The sequence below is a fragment of the Bufo bufo genome, chromosome 1, assembly GCF_905171765.1.
Source record: "Bufo bufo chromosome 1, aBufBuf1.1, whole genome shotgun sequence".
NCBI classification, from domain to species: Eukaryota; Metazoa; Chordata; class Amphibia; order Anura; family Bufonidae; genus Bufo; species Bufo bufo.
This window is the reverse complement of record NC_053389.1, coordinates 143,089,533-143,111,892: the sequence shown is the minus strand read 5'-3', so window position 1 is coordinate 143,111,892 and position 22,360 is coordinate 143,089,533. Positions and strand designations below refer to the sequence as shown.

Here is a 22,360-nt window from a genome sequence, read left to right as displayed (position 1 = left end):
ATCTGAACCCTCATGTAAAAATCTCGAGGGGAGGGAGAAATTGTCCTAGGCAGGGACCATCTGTTCACAATTAAAAGGGTTCTACTTTAAGGGTTCGTCTACAAAGCGACCTTGGTTGCACGATAACGGTCATGCTCAAGGTTTGTGGTGTAACGGTGCTAGAATGGAAATTAATGGGATCACAGAGCAACTTCCAGGTGTGCAGTGACTGTGCCCCCAGAATTGCAAAAAATAAGCCTCACATGCATGCTCAGTTCACACAAACTTGAGGAGAGGTGAGAAAGATGCTACAAGACACCCAGCAACAGCTTATCTCCCTGAGAACAAAGGACTGGACATTCTGAAGGTCAACTGCTCAAGCCTTCCCTACCACGATATTTGCCATCGGAGGGCAGTAGGAAGGGTCCCTATTCACGTTAGAAGGTCGATTAGTACTGCTGAAATTGACAGGTGGCAGACATTAATGTGTAGAGCCAGGTTAACTCTTCTGTGCATGGACTTCCTGTCACGTGACCTCATCGCTTATGTACGTTCTTACACAGAAGTCTGTTGAGGCCCCCTTGGAAACCAAAGAGAAGAGCACCATATCCACATTGCAGCAGAAGGGGAAGGAAGAGGATGTACGGTAGCTGGAATTTCCAGCAGCAACCACTAGGTGGATGCCTCCTGGATACATTTTATGCATTAAAATCAATAATTACATCATATGCAGTGAGCTCCTCCTAGTGGTGGCTGTAGAAAGCCAGGATTTTATCATTTAAAGCGACCCTCCGGTTCAAGAAAAATAGTTTACGTTAAATGGCGAATGAACAGAACTCTTACATGGTGACCTCCTTTTCATCTTTTCAGCTGCAGAGCCATCAATTGCCAGGGTTCTCTTCTGCCATCCAAGATGGCAGCACCGCTTCTTATCTGTTGTATACTTCTTGCTGCTCTTGGATTGGGCAGAACTGCTCATGTGAATAGTGCTGGCCAAGAGCAGGGCTGGAAAAGTCTGAGAAGTGGGTGGCAGAAGAGGAACCTAAGAATTAGCAGATCTGCAACTAAGAAGATAAAAAGGAGGGCACCATATAAGTGTTCTGTTCGTTCCCCAGTTAATCGGAATTTTTTTCAACGGGAGAGTGCAGGGACTTTGGAGCTGTGTAGCTGGTAATTTGCGATTTTGCTCCTATTTTTTATATTTAAAGAAGCAGCAGTGTAGGGACACAGAGGGAGTGGTATAAAAGGCTTTGGTTCTCCAGACAGGTTTTATTTACAGAGGACGCCTGTTGCCCTGTATGAAAGCGGAGTGAAGATAGAAACACAAGAATAAGAACTCAGCAACAAAAAGGTAATCATATAAAATCAGAACAGTCTTCTTCGTCCGGTTACTACTGCACGGAAGGGAGCAAGGGGCAGCTAATGGCCCGGGGACAGAAGATGAACACGCTGACTGCAATCCAGCCATTCTACTGCTCTCAGTATACCAGGCTCTGAACCATTTCTCTACATCCCCATATATAACAAAGATAAAACCCAGAGTCTGTGTAGTGCAGGGTGTGACTTTTTAGTCCCGTCGCAGATTGTTCAGCCGCTCCTCCAGATCTGCATCAGCATCGGCTAAAGCAGCTGTGGGTTCTCCTTTCTTGGCTCCGGCCACACTGAGGGAACCTCCTGTACTGGGAAGGTCTGCAAGATGGAAAGAATGAGCATAAGGTTCCAAAGGAAATAGCCTGTACAGGTTAATAGTCATGAGGTACATAGGAGACAGTCAGCAATGACAAATCTCCTTTCCCACATAGAATACATCCCCTTTCACAGGATAGCTGATAAATGTGGAATAATTGCTCGAGTTCCGAGTGCTGAAACCCAAAACAATCAGGAGAACAGTGGTCCCCAAGTCTCCATCAGTCTCCTCGAAGTGAATAGAACAGTAGTCCTGCATGGGCACTACCACTCCATTCACATTCTGTCTCCGGGACCTCTATTCTCATTATTGCTGAGCCTCCCAGGGATCAGACACTGATCACCTATCCTGTAGAAAGGGAATATGTGTTCATTGTTGGGAAACCCCATTTAAGGACATCTGTCGGCAGTTTTGTACCTATGAAACTGGCTGACCTGTTACATGTGCTCTTGGCAGCTGAAGGCATCTGTGTTGGCCCCATGTTCATATGTGTGCAATGAGCAGGACACTGGGTCAGTGGGCATGCTATGCAGTGGGTCAGATTTAGGTGTAACTAAGTTCGTGACGCCAGTTGCAGCTTGCGCAGGTACTATAGCAGGGCCCTTTAAGATGGTATGAGCACACGTACTAGGTTAGGAATGCCAGAGGGGGATATTGTCTCTGTATTGTGTCAACGGTGTCTCCTACCTTAGTACGGCCGGACTCCTGTATCCTGGCTCACATGCAACAAATTTGAGTGTTGTAAATAGGAGTCATGGAGGAATGATGGAATTCCACACAGACAATAGGGTCCAACTTGGCTTTACTTGATGTTATATTATGCAGCTTTAGATCCATACAATGTTACAGCAATGAGTCTTGGGTCCCAGCAGGTATTGGCAATATGTGGCAGGAATTATATATATCTTCTGCATCTAGTACATACACCTTTAAGAATCTGGCAGGTATCTGTCTTCTGCTCTGTCTATCTTCTGCTTTGTTTGGGCCTGACTAGCTATGGAGGTACTTATCTTCTCTTTTTTCTGGAATCTGCACCTACAGGACTGCTCGCAGGGAATGGTGGTTTCTTCCTGGAGATCTAGTAGCTCTGAAGATGGCTGCTTTTTCTGTCATCCAGCCGAGGCAAGGAACTCAGGCTGGGAAGATTGCCTTGGGCCTCAGCAAAGGCCTGAATCCTTGGTTGGGATCCCTGTTTTCTGGGACCTCCTATTCACACAGCCTTTCCCAACAGGGGGTGGCTGGAACACTGCCTAGAACTTTCTGTCCTCCCTCTGAAGTAGGATGTGGGAACATTCCACTCCTCAGATAGGGGGAACCTAGCCTGGAAAAGTCTATTCCAGTCTAGATATACTAACTGGCTTTATTCTGTCTACATATTGCTGCCACCTGCTGGTGTACATTTGGAATTACAGCAAATACATTCAATACAGACATAGAAATGGCATACAATATAAATGCAATGTCAGGTTACACAGGGTGACAACACATCTACACTTTAACATCATGAAGCTGGGTGACAGAGTTTTAGTGACATACTCTGGGATGTTACATACCCGCTTACTTTAAGTGAAGCCGTCCTCGGCGTATGCTATAATAAAAGGAACAAGCTCTGGGTACCCAATTAATATAAAGTGCTGCATGAATATACATATAAATGATGTACAAAGACAAAACACAACGGTTTCCTCGAGGTTCCTGACCGCTAGCATAAGGTGTCCAACACACAGTTTCCTTATCTTGGTATAACCAGGTAACCTATAACTGCACAAAGCATGCATCGCTGACTGACTTTGTATGTTCTGGATCCTTTAAACATCAAAGAAAGCATGGGGGTGTCTTTACTCAGTAATCCCACCATTGTGTAATGCAAAGCCCGCAAATGAAAGGGTGGCTCTATCCTGTATTCCCTTCCCTGCATCATAGCCTGAAGAAATTTGGCTTATAGCACGATCACTATGATGTCTATGAGGAAGCTAAATATAAGGCTCTAAGGCTTGAGGTACCATACCTTAGGCAAAAAGGCTCAGAAGGGGAGGTATGCGTCGTCTCCGTGTCTTCTGGCCATGTCACAGGAGGAGGGTCTTTAATCCTGTGCGCTCCTGGAATGAGACACCTCCGGATGGGAACAATCCGGAACATTTAACAAGCGGGAAGGAGCAGCCTAGGGCTTCTAACGATTCCCGAAGCAGCAGGGGTACCTGTGAAGTAATCTGGACCTGTCAGGACTTACCATTTGGTCCTACCCTGGGTACCTATGGGTATATATCACCGGGTGTAGGCCATTGGTGTACAACGTCCGTATAAAGACAGTCCGTATGAAGGGGGGAGAGAACAAGAGCTGTGAAAAGGCACACTTTAAGTAAGTTGCTACAATTTTTGTTAAGTGCAATGGTAAGTGCAATCATTGTAAACAGTGCATAAATTCACATTGTGGCACCAGGATGGAGAATACACACAATGGGCAGGATATCTTGAACGTTACATAACATTTGTAAACTGGTTACAATTACATCAATTATTAAATAGCATGACAATTAAATGCAAGCTTTTATGTTGCAAACATTTTATAAAATATCAGGTAACCTGAGAAAGGGGATAAAACTTTCAACTTGGAGTTGAGGGGTTAAGTGCTGATGGGGGGAGTCCTAACTGACATGACCATCTGGATGAGGACAAACAATGGCAACCTGGAACAAAATGGTTAAAACATCACACAACAATGCCAACAGGTCCTCATCCGTCAGGTAATCAGTCCATGGCGTGGCTCCCAGAACAGTGTCACTTTAGACTTTCTTCATGATGGGGACACCTTACAGGTAGGTGTCCAGCTCTTCATCGCTGCTTGAGCTGCTGAAGTGCATGAGAGGTAATTCTTGCCTCTGCTGGTGGCTGAGGGTAGTGTTGATTGTAGTGCGCCAGCGGCCTCTACCTGTCACTGTAGGTATTGGTTGGACAGCCAACCTGGAGAATGTAGCCGTTGCTTGCTGCAGACCGGGATCCACAGCCGTGCAGGAAGGGGAAGAACTTCTGGCTTCATTGGTGCAGGAAGGGCTGGTACATTAGACTGTGGCTGTTGTGGCTGCTTCCAGGGCAGCATATAGGGGGGCATGAAGCATGGCTGGACCTTGGGATTGAATGTCAACACTGAGTTATTAGTTTGTCCTACCCTCAGGGTTGGTGGCGGTGACAGATCAGGAATTAAAGGTGCAGGGGCTGGTTGCGCTTTCTCTTTCAAGACCAGCCGGCCGTCTGGGGTCTCTTGCAGACATCTGGTCCTAGCTGCAGAGCCTGGATCCTCCTGCCAGGTCTCTGGGGTGATGGCAGGGGAGAGAGGTTTCTGGAGCAGGGTGACTCCGGCTGCAAATAGTCCTTGCATGGACCGCATGGGGGTATATTCAACTTGGTCCCCAATGTATAAGTTGTGCCTCTCCTGGGGCAAGTAGTGACGTTTAACCGACCGGCAGCCTACAAACACTTCTGTGCCTGAGTGGTTGTCCTGGAGGAATCCCACGCCTCTTTCTACCGAGAACCATAGGACGGTTCCGGTACGTCGGGTCAAAACGGGGTCTCCAGACTGGGGGCTATCAATAACTTGCTTCACCCACTCTTCTACGGCCGACTTGTATTCCCAGGCCGTCTGAGCAAAGGCGGTAATCTCATGTGGCACCTCTGGGTTGAGGTACTGAGCTGGCTGTAGCTGGGCAGTGGAGTGGAATCCCTAGTCGCCTCCACCGCACCAGTAGGTGACTGTGGCTTGGTAGGCCGGAGATTGATAGGCGGTGCTGGGGTCTCAGGACGTGGCGGTGGAACGGACGTGGATCGGGCCTCAGGGAGCAGGGTAGCTCCTACCTGATGTTGTGGCCGGGCGGCCGCGCCGGTGTCCTTGGCTGTTCCTCCCGGGGTTCGGGCGCTATCTGGTTCACTGGCCTCCTCCGGAATGCTGGGCAAGGTGAGTGGTGCTTCAGCCTTGGCCTGGGAGGAATCCACAGCCTCCAACAAGGTAGCGAATACTGAGGGTCCACCTTTCTTTATTATCTGTGAGACATGGATCTCAGGCGGACGCTCCTCATAGACGGCTTCACCACATATCGCCATCTGATTCCATTTAGGCTAGGGAAACGCCATCTTGGCCTCCTCTTCCTTCTGGCAAATAGCAGGATCTGAGGGTGCAGCCCAGGGGGTTAAGACTTTATCACCTCGGTTCACAATAGAAAGTTCATGGTGGGCAGGCTCGATTTTTCCCGCTCCTGAAGGGGTGTATTCGATATCTTCGTGCTTTTCCTAAGGGGGTGTTGCTAGTTTTTCCCGCTTCTGGGGGGTGTAGACAGCATTTTCACGCTCTTGAGAGGGCGTTCCTTTGTCTCTGGGCATGAAGACAAGGCGCCATTTTAAACGAATATGGCGAATCCCACGATGCCGAATTTAACTATTTGAATACTGTAGCACACGTGCAGCGTTTTCCTGGGCACAGCAATGCAAGTAAGCAATTCACTTTTTAAGCGATTTCTGTATAATCTTCAGTCCTGATTGTTATATTCTGTAGTATGCGGTTTAAGTCCGTTTTTTGCGCACAATTAGATGCGGTTCTGTTGCTAGGGATGGACACACAATACAATCTGATCCTGTTGATGACGCCACTTGATGCAATGAGCAGGACACTGGGTCAGTGGGCATGCTATGCAGTGGGTCAGATTTAGGTGTAACTAAGTTTGTGACGCCAGTTGCAGCTTGCGCAGGTACTATAGCAGGGCCCTTTAAGATGGTATTAGTCCCGTCGCGGATTGTTCAGCCGCTCCTCCAGATCTGCATCAGCATCGGCTAAAGCAGCTATGGGTTCTCCTTTCTTGGCTCCGACCACACTGAGGGAACCTCCTGTACTGGGAAGGTCTGCAAGATGGAAAGAATGAGCATAAGGTTCCAAAGGAAATAGCCTGTACAGGTTAATAGTCATGAGGTACATAGGAGACAGTCAGCAATGACAAATCTCCTTTCCCACATAGAATACATCCCCTTTCACAGGATAGCTGATAAATGTGGAATAATTGCTCGAGTTCCGAGTGCTGAAACCCAAAACAATCAGGAGAACAGTGGTCCCCAAGTCTCCATCAGTCTCCTCGAAGTGAATAGAACAGTAGTCCTGCATGGGCACTACCACTCCATTCACATTCTGTCTCCGGGACCTCTATTCTCATTATTGCTGAGCCTCCCAGGGATCAGACACTGATCACCTATCCTGTAGAAAGGGAATATGTGACCTTTGGCGGCTGGGGAGCTGAACGGCTGTGTCTTGGAAGAGCTCCTGCCTTATAAGCTGACTTTTACTCAAATTTACTGCGTTTGACCCCAAAATCGGTGTCATTTTTGGCAACCTCAAGTGGGACAGTCACCTGGCACCCTCATATTGCCAGTTTATCATCCTTTTTAGCAGGATTATTGAAGAAAACCCTGGGGCCTTGCTGGAACTGACACTGATGTAAGCGCTCCCGGCTGGGAGCTATTGCCGAGAAGGAATAAATAGTGCCGGTTTTCTGGGTGCCGCCTGTCTAAGTCTGCAGGGCTCTGCAGACTGGTCGCGATTGGGACGATTACCTGGACCAGCGACCTACAAGAGGACACCCCCGGTACAAAGTTATAACAGAAAAAGGTCAGTGTGGAGCTTTGTGAGAGCCTGGTGGCGATCACAAGCTGAGAAAGTAGATCAGGCCGGAGCTTAATCCGGCTGAGAAGTGCAGGAGCTGCCTCACTGTACCTGCAACGTCCGACTGCCAGAGTGAACTGTTACAAGCGCTGGCACCGGCAGTGATTACTTTCAGTGAAGGGCACACTAAGGGGGCTACTGGCTGCTCCTATATGTGCCTAAATATTAATAATATAAAGTTCAAAGCCTGGACCCGAACTCCCGTTTAGGCCCCGCCCCCGAACTCCCGTTTAGGCCCCGCCCCCAAATTACAAGTCAAGTGGTACGAACATAATCAGCTGTTCAAGGAGGCAGAATATACAGCTGAAATCACTGTGAAGCCGTTCAGTGTAATGCCCCAGTGAATACAGCTTATATTAGAAGAAAATCAGACCCACAATCGCACAGCGCTTAAGAAGATCTACATGTAACCCTGTGAAGTTACACCGGCTGCGTTATCTGAAATGCCCAGTAGATGGACTCAGTATGCTGTTAATAAGACATTGAGCATTGATCACATGACCGGCTGAAAGGAGTCACATGGTTTGTGACATCATCGCAGGTCCTGAAACGACGCTGGCTGCACAGCTCTAAGGAGGAAGGTCCTGGAAGTTTCTGGAAGTTACGATTTGCTCAGCCAGAGAGAGGACATGTGTCTGGCATTGAGAGACTGCAGCACAGAGATAGAAACTGACGGAGAGAACTTACTTCACCCAAGATCACACCTGCTGAGAGAGGGACCGCTGGCAAAGACAAGCACTGAGTCCAGACGTCTGGTGAATCCTGTGAGAGGAGATTGCTGCGGACTGGCCTGGTTAATGGTGTTGTGAGGGTAAGTCAAACCTCTCCCTGCATCACCACAGGGCACCTGTCTCCTCACTCACAATAAAGACTCTGAGGTCCAGTGACGGACATTACACAGCTTAGGCTGCTTCAGTGACCCTGCGGAGCAAGAGCTTATAAGGGCCCCAACTCTCCTATGTGCACCAACGGCCATTAGGGCGAAGATAGGGGGGAGGGACGCAGGTGTGCTGGTGGGTGGGTGAGGAAATCCACATTGTATTGTTATCTGTGTTACTCTATTGTATTTTCCTATGTATGTTGGTTCATCTGTTACGTGATACATAAAGTTAATTCCAGTTAGGCTGTGTCAGTCTCATTTGCACCAAGTATGTTCCCAGTGGAGACCCACATCCCTACCCTGGATGCTCCACTGGGTGGAGGCACTGCCGCAGACATGTACCCCAACTCCCAGATAGCGGAGGCTCAGGATCCGCCTGTCAGGCATAGTGAGTTAACTAGGTTTAGGGACCCCAAAGACACTAGGGGGCGCCCCCAAAACCCCGTTACATATGGAGGCACTGCTGAGATGAATTGGGGTACAACCAGTGAGAATAGATTAAATCCTCAGGCCACTCCCTCCTTTGCAAAAGAGTGGGCCCAGCAAAGAAATGTACCATTGCAGCAAGCTGTGATGTTATGCAAAGTTCCATCCTGCTGTGAGATGAATCACGTCATCTTGTGTATAGAACTTCGATTGGGAATAGGAATGGCGACCGTCAGGGATATCCTGCAGGATTCTGAAGGCCAAACTTACATGTTAATATATTGTCATACGGACTTGGGAGACCATGAGATGCCTACCAACATTCATTTGTATGGAGCCCCAGATGAAGGATGCTTTTTAGTGTACGCTCTCCTTGATAAGAAAGAAAGGGTCTCGCTGCAACAACCCTTTAAATTAGAACAGAGAGATTATGTCACAGAAAATTATTCTAAGCTCCTGACTCCCATCTCCGGAAAGGCCGGAGCCATTCCTAAACAAGCTGCCCATCCTCCTAGAGAACAGGGGATGATTACTCCTAAAGCAGAATTTCATCCATCTACAGCATTACTGAAACCAGACAACCCTGAAGTCCGCACCCCGCCTACAGGAGGTAGTGATGTATCGGACATACTCCAGAAACTCTCAGAAGCCATAGTGACGGCAAACCACACCCATAGTTACCGCAAACTAAAGGTGTTTTCTGGGAATTAGCCTGTTCCTTCAGGAGAAGAGCCTTTTGAGGTCTGGAAGGATAATGCTATGCAGTTGTTGGAGGAATGGTCTTGTACGGATACCATAAAGAAACAGCGGTTGGTGGAGAGTCTTCGTTTTCCCGCTACAGACATGATAAGACTGTACAAGGGAGTAAATGGGCAAGCTACTGTGCACGACTATCTACAAGTTTTGCAGGATGCTTATGGGAAATCAGAAGATTTGGATGATCTGCTGGTTAAGTTCCTAGCCACTAAGCAGAAGGAGCATGAAAAAGCCACTGACTATATCAACTGGTTACAGCTATCGCTTGGAAAGTTATTCCATAAAGGAGCAGTTCCTGCCTCTGAGTTGGATGCTCGGCTATCTAAGCAAATTCAGAGAGGTGGCTTAATCAATAATCCAATTATGATTCTGCTGAGAGCCAAGTTGGATGATAAAGTCCTGCCTTATTCCACCTTAATAAATACAGCCAGGAGATTGGAAGACCAGATGTGTTCACCCCTACAGAAGGAGAAAGAGGATACAGAACTGTCAGCTCTTAGGAAGAAGGTGGCTGAATTGGAGTTCTTATGCAAGTCACCACCAGAGAGAGCAGACCCTCCCCCTGGAAGTGGGGGGCAACACAGGAAGACTCAGAAAAAACTGTTTCCTGAGGATTCACCCCGCCGAGGGGATTGCTTTAAATGTGGAAAGTCAGGGCATTTTCAGCGGGAGTGTCCTGCGAACTCCATGGAGGTGGATGTGGAGGTGCTGGCAACCGAGCTTGAGGAGACTCAAATGACCAGGTCTTACAAGCGAAGGAAGACCCGGCCTACATATGGTTTATCTGTAGGAGCCAAGATTGGGCCTAAATCTTTGATACACGTGCAAGTAGAAGGAATTCAGGCTTCAGCATTGCTAGATACAGGTTCTCAAGTCACCATTATCTACCGAGACTTCTATGAACGTCATCTGAAACACATTCCTATGGAACCTGCAGGAGAGTTTCAGCTATGGGGCGTTGGTTCTCAAGCTCAACCTGTGGAGGGATGCATAAAAGTGACCATAACTATTCCCCAGTTAAACACTGGGATAATATGTCCCATGGAGCTGGAAGCTTTGATATGCCCTGCAGCCAGGAAAGTGTGTGCCCCAATAATATTGGGTACTAATGCAAAGATGGTACAGGATGTATTCAAGGCCTATCTGACAGAAGTGGGAGATGTCTCCTTAGACCGACTGATGGAGGTCAGCCCTGTCCTAGGGAAAGAGTGTAGACGACTAGCCCTTGAAACAAAACCAGGGTCGTGCCACTATTCAGGAACAGAACCTGCATTTGTGAAGCCTGGTGAGACCAAAACCTTACGAGCCATAGCCTCAATGCACAAAGAAAAGTCCAGCTCAACCCAATTATCCAAACACCTGCATGCACGGAAAAGGCTGGTGAGCCTGTATATCTTTAGTATGAAGCACAACAAAATTCCAGCACTCACGATTTTGGTAGCTAAAATCTTCGTCTTTTATTCAGGCAGTAGACAGTTTAGACAGGACATCCACCCACAAGTGTAGCAACTTTGACGCATTTCGAACAATAGTTCTTAGTCGTAACAATGAGCTGTGTTATCTCTGGTGGTTTTATGTTGGTTTGTAGAGTAATTACTCACTGCCCCGCACCTGCAGGGCGGGGGAGCAGAGGAGGCAAAGCACACTTTAACCTCTTATTTTCCAGATGTAGCAGTGCTCATGTGTTTTACAATATGCATTGATAATTTATGCATCCACATATAGTCATCAGTTTGTCAATTAAATCAAACGTGAAATATAACATAAATAAAAACAGTATACATAATAAAATTAAAGGTAGAGTATCAAATGTCATGATAGCAGTAGAACACCACACCAGCTATATACAAACGCATCCATGCATGGATCCATATGTGACAGTGTTCCACTGCTATATCTGACATAGGCTCTTTCCCTCTCCCCGCTCCCGCTAGTACTCTCAATTGCAGTGTAAAAGGTAATATGATGCAAAAAGACCATTGGTCAATAGAAATACAAGAGCTCTTTTTTCATATTCAGGCCATTAGGATGCCTGGTATTCAATTTGAAAATCCAGAAGGCTTCTCTCAATCTCACTAGACGTTTAAAATCTCCTCCTCTGCTAGGTAGTCTCACTTGTTCTATTGCAAAAGCTTTGAAATTGCGCACTTGGCTTTCATGTTTGCAAATAAAGTGTCTGGCCGCATTGGATATGTTCACACTGTGCGGATTTTTTATGTAATTAAGGTGCTCCAAAATTCGAGTTTTGAGCTTTCTGGTGGTGCAGCCCACATACATCATGTCACAGGCTACACATTTTATAATGTATATCACCCCTATTGAATTACAATTAATATATGATTTGATTGGGTAGGTATGGGAATTATTGGCACCATGGAAGGTTTTTGTATTCACTGCATATGTGCAGGTGCGGCAGCGTAAGCTTCCGCATTTAGTAAAACCTTTATAAATTAGCCATGGATCCTGTTTATGTTTAACCCTTTGTGTATACATAGATGGAGACAAATCGTTTCCTATAGTTCTTGGCCGTCTTGACACAATTCTGCAACCTTGTTTTAGCATACAGTGCAATACTTCGTCATCATAGAGGATTGGTAAATATCTCTTAATAATTTGTTGTATTTTTTCGAATTGTTTGCTGTATGTCAAAACAAGTGTAGGTAAATTTTCATTGTCATTTTTATCTGATCCTACAACTCCAGGTTTCTGTTTAAAATTATTTTTCTCACGGATTGGGAAGAGTAATTTTTTCCTATTTTTACTTTTTGTTATAGCTAGACCTCTGGATATCATCCATTTGGGGTATGCTCTCTGTTTTAATCTATCTGCAATAATTTGGGCTTCTATTTCAAAAGCCGCTGCAGTACTGCAGTTTCTGTAGGCACGTGTGAACTCTCCCACAGGGATTGATTTTATTGTGTGAGTAGGGTGGTGGCTATTTGCCCGTAACAGAGTATTCCCTGTTATTTCCTTGCGATAGGTTTTAGTTTGAATGATCTGGCCAGGTTTTCCCAGAAGTGTAAGGTCAAGGAAATTGATACTTTGTGAATGCTCCATGTGTGAATTTTAAATTATATGCATTATTTTCAAGGTATCGCATGAAGTGCTGTATGGCAGGCACATCGCCACTCCATATGAGGAGCATATCATCTATGTACCTGCCATACCACACCACATGTTCCCTGAAGGGATTTTTCACATTATAAACATATGCTTCCTCCCAATAAGACATTGTCAAATTAGCCAGGGAGGGTGAGTACTTCGCACCCATTGATACGCCAGAGGTCTGTACATAGTATATAGAGTTAAACGAGAAGTAATTGTGAGACATGAGGAATTGGGTGACAGATAGGATGTAATCTATAAGATCCTCAGAAAAATTACTATATTTGTGCAGGTGAAATTCCAGTGCTAGCATTGCCACATGGTGTGGTATCGATGGGTAAAGCGACACCACATCAATAGACAGCCATCTATAATTTTCGTCCCAAGTCATATCATAAAAAGATTGTAGAATTGAAGTAGTGTCTTTAATGTACCCTGGAATTCTTTTAACCAAGGGCTGCAAATTGCAGTCTAGCCACTCCCCTAGCCTTTCTGTTAGGGATCCAATTCCACTGACTATGGGACGTAGAGGAGGGGGGAATTGGCCCTTGTGGATTTTCGGAAGAGCATGCATTATGGGTGTAACTGTAAATTCGACATTTAAATAGCTGAATTGCTTTTGACTAATATGATTACACTCCAAGCCCCTTCTTAGGATATCTAGAAATTCTACCCTGTATTTAAGCTGGGGATCTGTATCCAACCTTTGATACACTGCAGAGTCTGAGAGCAATTTATTCATTTGTTCACAGTACATGTCACAATCCAGGACGACGACAGAGCCCCCTTTGTCAGCCATGGGTGAGACACGAGTTACACCAGCGGTGTGAATATGCACAAAGAAAAGTCCAGCTCAACCCAATTATCCAAACACCTGCGTGCACGGAAAAGGCTGGTGAGCCTGTATATCTTTAGTATGAAGCACAACAAAATTCCAGTCTTTTATTCAGGCAGTAGACTACCAATCCAGGTTTCTATCCTACCATGTCCAGAACTACAAACATGGACACTTTTCAGGATATTATAGAAAAGGAGTTGAAACAGATGCACAATCACATCCAGGACGAGGGGGGATATGCCAACCTGTCTATGAAACATAAAAAAGCTATCAAGGAATTATCTGATAACGAACGCATAGTCATAAAAATGGCTGACAAAGGGGGCTCTGTCGTCGTCCTGGATTGTGACATGTACTGTGAACAAATATAGTAATTTTTCTGAGGATCTTATAGATTACATCCTATCTGTCACCCAATTCCTCATGTCTCACAATTACTTCTCGTTTAACTCTATATACTATGTACAGACCTCGGGCGTATTAATGGGTGCGAAGTACTCACCCTCCCTGGCTAATTTGACAATGTCTTATTGGGAGGAAGCATATGTTTATAATGTGAAAAATCCCTTCAGGGAACATGTGGTGTGGTATGGCAGGTACATAGATGATATGCTCCTCATATGGAGTGGCGATGTGCCTGCCATACAGCACTTCATGCGATACCTTGAAAATAATGCATATAATTTAAAATTCACACATGGAGCATTCACAAAGTATCAATTTCCTTGACCTTACACTTCTGGGAAAACCTGGCCAGATCATTCAAACTAAAACCTATCGCAAGGAAATAACAGGGAATACTCTGTTACGGGCAAATAGCCACCACCCGACTCACACAATAAAATCAATCCCTGTGGGAGAGTTCACACGTGCCTACAGAAACTGCAGTACTGCAGCGGCTTTTGAAATAGAAGCCCAAATTATTGCAGATAGATTAAAACAGAGAGCATACCCCAAATGGATGATATCCAGAGGTCTAGCTATAACAAAAAGTAAAAATAGGAAAGAATTACTCTTCCCAATCCGTGAGAAAAATAATTTTAAACAGAAACCTGGAGTTGTAGGATCAGATAAAAATGACAATGAAAATTTACCTACACTTGTTTTGACATACAGCAAACAATTCGAAAAAATACAACAAATTATTAAGAGATATTTACCAATCCTCTATGATGACGAAGTATTGCACTGTATGCTAAAACAAGGTTGCAGAATTGTGTCAAGACGGCCAAGAACTATAGGAAACGATTTGTCTCCATCTATGTATACACAAAGGGTTAAACATAAACGGGATCCATGGCTAATCTATAAAGGATTTACCAAATGCGGAAGCTTACGCTGCCGCACCTGCACATATGCAGTGAATACAAAAACCTTCCATGATGCCAATAATTCCCATACCTACCCAATCAAATCATATATTAATTGTAATTCAATAGGGGTGATATACATTATAAAATGTGTAGCCTGTGACATGATGTATGTGGGCTGCACCACCAGAAAGCTCAAAACCCGAATTTTGGAGCACCTTAATTACATAAAAAATCCGCACAGTGTGAACATATCCAATGCGGCCAGACACTTTATTTGCAAACATGAAAGCCAAGTGCGCAATTTCAAAGCTTTTGCAATAGAACAAGTGAGACTACCTAGCAGAGGAGGAGATTTTAAACGTCTAGTGAGATTGAGAGAAGCCTTCTGGATTTTCAAATTGAATACCAGGCATCCTAATGGCCTGAATATGAAAAAAGAGCTCTTGTATTTCTATTGACCAATGGTCTTTTTGCATCATATTACCTTTTACACTGCAATTGAGAGTACTAGCGGGAGCGGGGAGAGGGAAAGAGCCTATGTCAGATATAGCAGTGGAACACTGTCACATATGGATCCATGCATGGATGCGTTTGTATATAGCTGGTGTGGTGTTCTACTGCTATCATGACATTTGATACTCTACCTTAATTTTATTATGTATACTGTTTTTATTTATGTTATATTTCACGTTTGATTTAATTGACAAACTGATGACTATATGTGGATGCATAAATTATCAATGCATATTGTAAAACACATGAGCACTGCTACATCTGGAAAATAAGAGGTTAAAGTGTGCTTTGCCTCCTCTGCTCCCCCGCCCTGCAGGTGGGGGGCAGTGAGTAATTACTCTACAAACCAACATAAAACCACCAGAGATAACACAGCTCATTGTTACGACTAAGAACTATTGTTTGAAACGCGTCAAAGTTGCTACACTTGTGGGTGGATGTCCTGTCTAAACTGTCTACTGCCTGAATAAAAGACGAAGATTTTAGCAAACAAAATCGTGAGTGCTGGAATTTTGTTGTGCTTCATACTATAGCCTCAATGCACCATGAAATGTTGGGGGGAACTGGACAATACCTTATTGAGTCTCTGCCTGAAGAGGATCAGAAGAAGGGGTGGACTCTCATACCTGAGGTAAAAGATTGGCGGAAAAGGTGGTGTCGGAGCTTTCCTGTGATGGTACAGAATTTAACCCCCACGGAAATCCGGATTGATCGTCATCAGAAGATTGGTGTGATACACCTTTTAGATCAAGTTTCGTCCATCATGTCTGTGAGTGCAGAACAGAAGGATCATGTGAAAGCACCTTTAGATTTTGATCTAGAAGATTCTCCTCTACCACAGGAGTGGAAAGACAGCCTTCGTTCAAAACTGGTCACCCGAGAGGGAGTGTTTTCCAGAGCAGAGATGGACGTGGGGTGTTCTAACAGTGCCACCCATACTATAAGACTTGCTGATTCTACTCCTTTCAGAGAAAGGTCAAGAAGAATACCCCCTCGAGATGTGGAAGATGTCTGGGACATACTCCAGCAGATGGAAGGAGCAGGCATCATCACAGAGTCTCGGAGCCCCTATGCCTCACCTATTGTGGTAGTGAGGAAAAAGAATGGTTCAGTTCGGCTATGTGTGGACTACCGTACTTTGAACAAGAGGACTGTGCCAGATCAGTACACGTTGCCCCGGATAGAGGATCTTCTGAACGCCCTATCTGGCAGCCAGTGGTTCAGTGTGCTTGACTTGAGGTCTGGATATTATCAGGTACCCATGAAGAAGGAGGATCAGGAAAAGACAGCTTTCATCTGCCCTTTGGGGTTCTTCCAGTTTACCAGAATGCCACAGGGAGTCACAGGAGCTCCTGCTACTTTTCAGAGGCTGATGGAGAAAACTGTGGGGGATATGAATCCTAAAGAGTGTCTAGTGTATCTAGATGACCTAATTGTTTTCGGGAAGACACCAGAGGAGCATGAACAAAGATTGCTAAAGGTGTTGGATCGACTTCAAGCTGAAGGCCTGAAACTATCAGTGGACAAATGCCGATTTGCCCAGAACTCTGTCACTTATGTGGGGCATATAGTCTCCGCTGAAGGAGTAGCCACAGATCCTGCTAAAATTGAAGCAGTGTTGAATTGGCCAAGACCAGATAACATCAGTGAGTTGCGGTCCTTTCTCGGATTCTGTGGTTACTACCGAAGGTTCGTGAAAGACTACTCAAAGATTGCTCGAGAGTTACATGACCTACTAAAGATTACCTCTGACGTAAAGGGTGCTAAGGCACCATATCCTAAAGACCCCTTTGGAGAGAAATGGACTTCAGGATGTGAAGATGCCTTTCTGACATTGAAGAAGAGGCTTACAGAAGCTCCTGTCTTAGCCTATGCAGACCCTGAGAAACCGTATATCCTCCATGTGGATGCCAGTATGGAGGGCCTAGGGGGTGTACTGCACCAAAGTTATCCAGAAGGATTGAGGCCGGTGGCTTACATAAGTAGAAGTCTTACAGGTGCAGAGAAGAACTATCCAGTCCATAAATTTGAATTTCTGGCACTCAAGTGGGCCATCGTGGATAAGCTGCATGACTATTTGTATGGAGCGACATTCGAAGTAAGGACTGACAACAATCCACTTACCTACATCCAGACTACAGCTAAGCTGGATGCCACAGGACATAGGTGGTTGGCTGCCTTGTCAAGCTACAGTTTCAGCCTGAAGTACAAGCCTGGGCCCAAGAATGTCAGCGCAGATGCCCTGTCCCGCAGACCTAGACTCCCTCCTCACCGAGAAGAAGAGGAGTGGGAAGAGATCCCTGGGCCGGGGGTAGGAGCCTTTTGTCAGATGTATGTGGTGGCCGAGAGTCAAGAAGAATTTGCCGAACTAAGAGGAATAGACTCCATTAGCCACTCTCCAGAAGCCGTGCCTGAGGTGTTCCATGCTCCAGTCATGCTTCAACAGTGGTCCAGCATAACCACAGAAGACAAGAAGAAGGCTCAAGCGCAGGACTGGTATATTGGGATAGTTATCAGAGCAATAAAGACTAAGAATCCTAAATTGCTGACTTCTCTACCTGTGAGTCAAAGAGAATTATACCGAAGAGAATGGAGCCGACTACATCTCGAAGATGGAGTACTCTATAGGGTTGTGAAGTATCATGATCACCCTGACAGGAAACAATTGGTACTACCGCACAGATACCGTGGCATGGTCCTGAGAGCTCTCCACGATCAACATGGGCATCTCGGGGTGGACAAGACCTATGGCCTAGTACAAGATCGGTTCTATTGGCCTCGCATGAGGGAACATGTCGAGCAACATGTAAAGACATGCAGGAGGTGTATCCAGAGGAAGACCCTGCCTGTGAGAGCTGCCTCTATGGGTCATCTGAAAAGTACGGGACCCATGGATCTTGTGTGTATGGACTATCTCGGCATTGATAGCGATACAGCGGGAATTGGAAATGTGCTGGTGGTAACGGACCATTTCACCAGATATGCTCAAGCCTTCCCCACTAAAGATCAAAAGGCTGTGACGGTAGCCAAAGTCCTTTGGCAGAAGTATTTTATTCACTATGGACTACCCAATCGGATACACTCTGATCAAGGTAGAGACTTTGAGAGTAAGTTGATCAAGAAGCTGTTGGACATGTTGCAGGTGCAGAAGTCCAGAACCACGCCTTATCATCCGGAGGGTGATGCACAGCCAGAACGGTTCAATAGGACCCTCCTAGATATGCTAGGGACTCTCAAGCAAGTCGAGAAGCGGTCTTGGAGTAAACATGTGGAAGCCATGGTCCACGCATACAACTGCACAAGGCATGAATCTACAGGGTTCTCACCCTATTTCCTAATGTTCGGAAGAGAAGCTCGATTACCGATAGATGTCCGTTTGGGAGTGTCTCCTGATGGAACAGATTCAACTTCACACTTTCAATATGTGAGGAACCTCAAACAAAACCTTCATCAGGCCTATGAGTTGGCCACCCAAGCTGCAGCAAAAATGGAAGAACGGAACAAAAGAAGGTATGATTCTAAGGTGAGATATCGGGAGATTCAAGCAGGGGATAAAGTTCTTCTCCGGAATCTAGGTGTGCCTGGAAAACACAAACTGGCTGACAGATGGAAAGATACCCTGTTTGAGGTTGTGTCCAAACTGGAAGGACTGCCAGTGTACAACATTAGGGGCCCGGAGGGCCGAATAAAGGCTTGGCATAGAAACCATCTGCTTCCAGTTGTGTATGCTGATGAAGAGGAAGAGAGTAGTGAAGAACTGGAGGAAAACCCAGCAGAGAGTCCTGGAAATGGGGCAGAGGAGACCCCGGGAACTCCCAGTGCAGAGGATCAGTGGTGGTCATCACCCGCAGAAGAAACACAGCAATTGCCTCCCTTAACTCCCGTGGTTTCACAAAGTCCCGGAACCTCTCCTGGGTCACAAAGTTCTCCAAGGTTGAATCCAGAAAGTCCATGTTTTGTGCCTGGAACTTCCCTTAGAGACTCTACTTCGAGGGCAGGAGTCGAAGTCCCACAGTTGATGTCCCAAGATCCTCTCCCACAGCGAGAACTGAGACACAGTACCAGAGTGCGGCAACCCCCTAGGGCCTTAGTTTATGATAATATAGGAGAGCCCAGTTATGCCCCGCTGACACAAGCAGCATCTAAAATGGCCACTTTCCTACATGCACTAGCTGAAGTGGTAAATGTTAGTGATTCTTTACCCTAAATAACTAGCTAGCTAGGATATTACTGTGCTAACTGTATGTATGCTAAACATTTTTTTTGTTGAATTTTTGTTAAGCCCCCTGGCTAGGACTTGCCAGTGGAAGGCAAGTATTTTTCAAGGGGGAGCATGTAACCCTGTGAAGTTACACCGGCTGCGTTATCTGAAATGCCCAGTAGATGGACTCAGTATGCTGTTAATAAGACATTGAGCATTGATCACATGATCGGCTGAAAGGAGTCACATGGTTTGTGACATCATCGCAGGTCCTGAAAGGACGCTTGCTACACAGCTCTAAGGAGGAAGGTCCTGGAAGTTTCTGGAAGTTACGATTTGCTCAGCCAGAGAGAGGACATGTGTCTGGCATTGAGAGACTGCAGCACAGAGATAGAACCTGACGGAGAGAACTTACTTCACGCAAGATCACGCCTGCTGAGAGAGGGACCGCTGGCAAAGACAAGCACTGAGTCCAGACGTCTGGTGAATCCTGTGAGAGGAGATTGCTGCTGACTGGCCTGGTAAATGGTGTTGTGAGGGTAAGTCAAACCTCTCCCTGTATCACCACAGGGCACCTGTCTCCTCACTCACAATAAAGACTCTGAGGTCCAGTGACGGACATTACACAGCTCAGGCTGCTTCAGTGACCCTGCGGAGCAGAGCTTATAAGGGACCCAACTCTCCTATGTGTACCAACGGCCATTAGGGCGAAGATAGGGGGGAGGGACGCAGGTGTGCTGGTGGGTGGGTGAGGAAGAATCCACATTACCCTGTTATTTGTGTTACTCTATTGTATTTTCCTATGTATGTTGGTTCATCTGTTACGTGATACATAAAGTTAATTCCAGTTAGGCTGTGTCAGTCTCATTTGCACCAAGTATGTTCCCAGTGGAGCCTAACATCCCTACCCCGGATGCTCCACTGGGTGGAGGCACTGCCGCAGACATGTACCCCAACTCCCAGATAGCGGAGGCTCAGGATCCGCCTGTCAGGCATAGTGAGTTAACTAGGTTTAGGGACCCCAAAGACACTAGGGGGCGCCCCCAAAACCCTGTTACATACACATACGGAGCCGGCGGTCACCCCCTATTGTAGTGTCCCACTAGGTAAAGGTGGGCACTGCACAAAAGGGGTTAATGTGTTGTTATTACCCGTAATGTTATATGTATGCATTTCCCTGTGTTAGCTGGGTGTCAGGCCTGTCAGGGTGTAGTTTAGTCTCCCAGACGTTAGAGGGAGCTAGAGAGCCCTAGATATATATAGGAAGGCCCAGACAGGGGAGTGGTAGTTCATTCCAGGGGACTAGAGGAGTTACTTCGTCCACCTGAAGCTCCTGAGGCTAGGATTAGCTCAGTAGAGACACCCCAGTTGCAGGACAGCACCTCCTGGGAGAAATCTGCAGTTACCCTCAAGCCGAGTAAGGACAATACCAGGTCAGATAAGTACCCTGATGGGCAGAGGTTCTATAAAGTAAAGCAAGCGCCAATACTGGAGGAAGGATTTATATACCAAGGATTAAAGCCAGCATTTAGGCATCCGGGCCTTGGGATCCAGCCAGCTAGAATAGCTGAAGGGGATTGAGCAGCATTGTACTGTAAAGCATCAACCGTTGTGCCCTCCAAGTATCTTGCATGATTTAATACCTGCCACTATTTGAAGTCTACCTGCTTGTGAAGTATTGTTCAAGGGACTGCGTTATCATCACTATCAACTGTAACTGTATGTACAAAGTTGGACTGTGTTCACCAAGTAAAGCAACGTTTGGTTTATCCACTGAGTACTCAGTTATTCCTCCTATAAATCGGTGTGCCACCGTTACAGGCACTGGCGTCACGTATTCAACAGGGACCTTTCCCCAGGCACTAAAAATACCTGTAACATCCAGGGCACCTCATCCACCATCAGGCCTGGTCCCTATATACAGAGTGTGCCCCAGAGGAACTGTGTCTACCTCTCATTCACTGCCGCATGCCTGCCCAGGGTTCTCCAATACAGTGAGCAACCCTCCATTGCCTATAACCGTGACCTCGCTTCGCTATACCCTGCAGGTCTGGCGTGCTGCATAAATTAGCGTCACGAACAGGATTTACGGAACATTCCTGCGCCATTGCGGATATAAAACTGTGTGCTAAAAATCGTCTTAAAGTGACCAAGCCCTTTTGTTTTATTCAAAATTGCTGGGCCAAAGAACTGTCATAATTAGTGGTGTGAAGATAACGTTTTTGGACTGTTTGCTGCTTGCTTAAGCCACCGCTTGCTGTCAGTGAATAGACAGCCATTTTGCCACTTAAACCTGAGGTGGATTACAAGTTCGCCCGGTGAACTGTTTGGCGTGAAAAAGAGGACTTTGGCGCGAAAAGAACCAGGCGGAGTCATCACCCAGCCGGCGAGGAGGAAGAACGCCGCCCTGTCTGGAGAAAAAGGTGCCGCCTACCTGAGTCCCGGAGCTACGAGAGGCCGCGCCCACCTGCTGACGCTGTACGCAGGACGTCCGACGCCCGTAGCCGCGCATCTCGCGAGACTTAGAGCGAGCACCACCGGAGTGAGTACCAACTTAAAACTGTTGCCGGCTCTGCTATTTACCTTACCGGAACGTTCCCGACCCCTGCCAGGGCACCGGAGGGAGCCCCGTTAGCGACAAAAGACTTTTCTGTGAAAAAAAATAAAAAATTATTATCATTGCCGCTCCGGTCCGCTCTGCTACATTTAAAGGGCCATACCCACCTAGCAACGCCATGTCCACACCTGAGGAAATCGGACAGGTGGCCCCAGTCGTGCCTTCTGGAGTATCCCCAGCCGACCCTAGGGCCCCTGCCGCCGCGGCACCGCCAAGCATGATGCCGCTAACTATGCCGTACTATTTTGGGGCCCCCTGGTTCCCACGTTATTCAGGGGAAGCCCATAAGTTAAAGGACTTTAGGGAACAGATACTGGCCTTGTTCCGGCTTTATCCCATAAATGCCG

At 46.4% G+C, this 22,360-nt stretch overlaps 1 protein-coding gene across 2 annotated transcripts in view; it reads right to left on the bottom strand.

Moving 5' to 3' along the window:
- Nucleotides 1-222: 222 nt before the first annotated feature.
- Nucleotides 223-22,360, bottom strand: part of LOC120999223 (charged multivesicular body protein 2a-like) — a 51,318-nt gene continuing 29,180 nt past the window's right edge. For both annotated transcript variants that reach the window (XM_040430100.1, XM_040430098.1), the window contains exon 5: nucleotides 223-1,668. In XM_040430100.1, coding sequence (XP_040286034.1) covers nucleotides 1,547-1,668 — 122 coding nt within the window. In that variant the 3' untranslated portion in view covers nucleotides 223-1,546. The remainder of the gene's footprint in view (nucleotides 1,669-22,360) is intronic.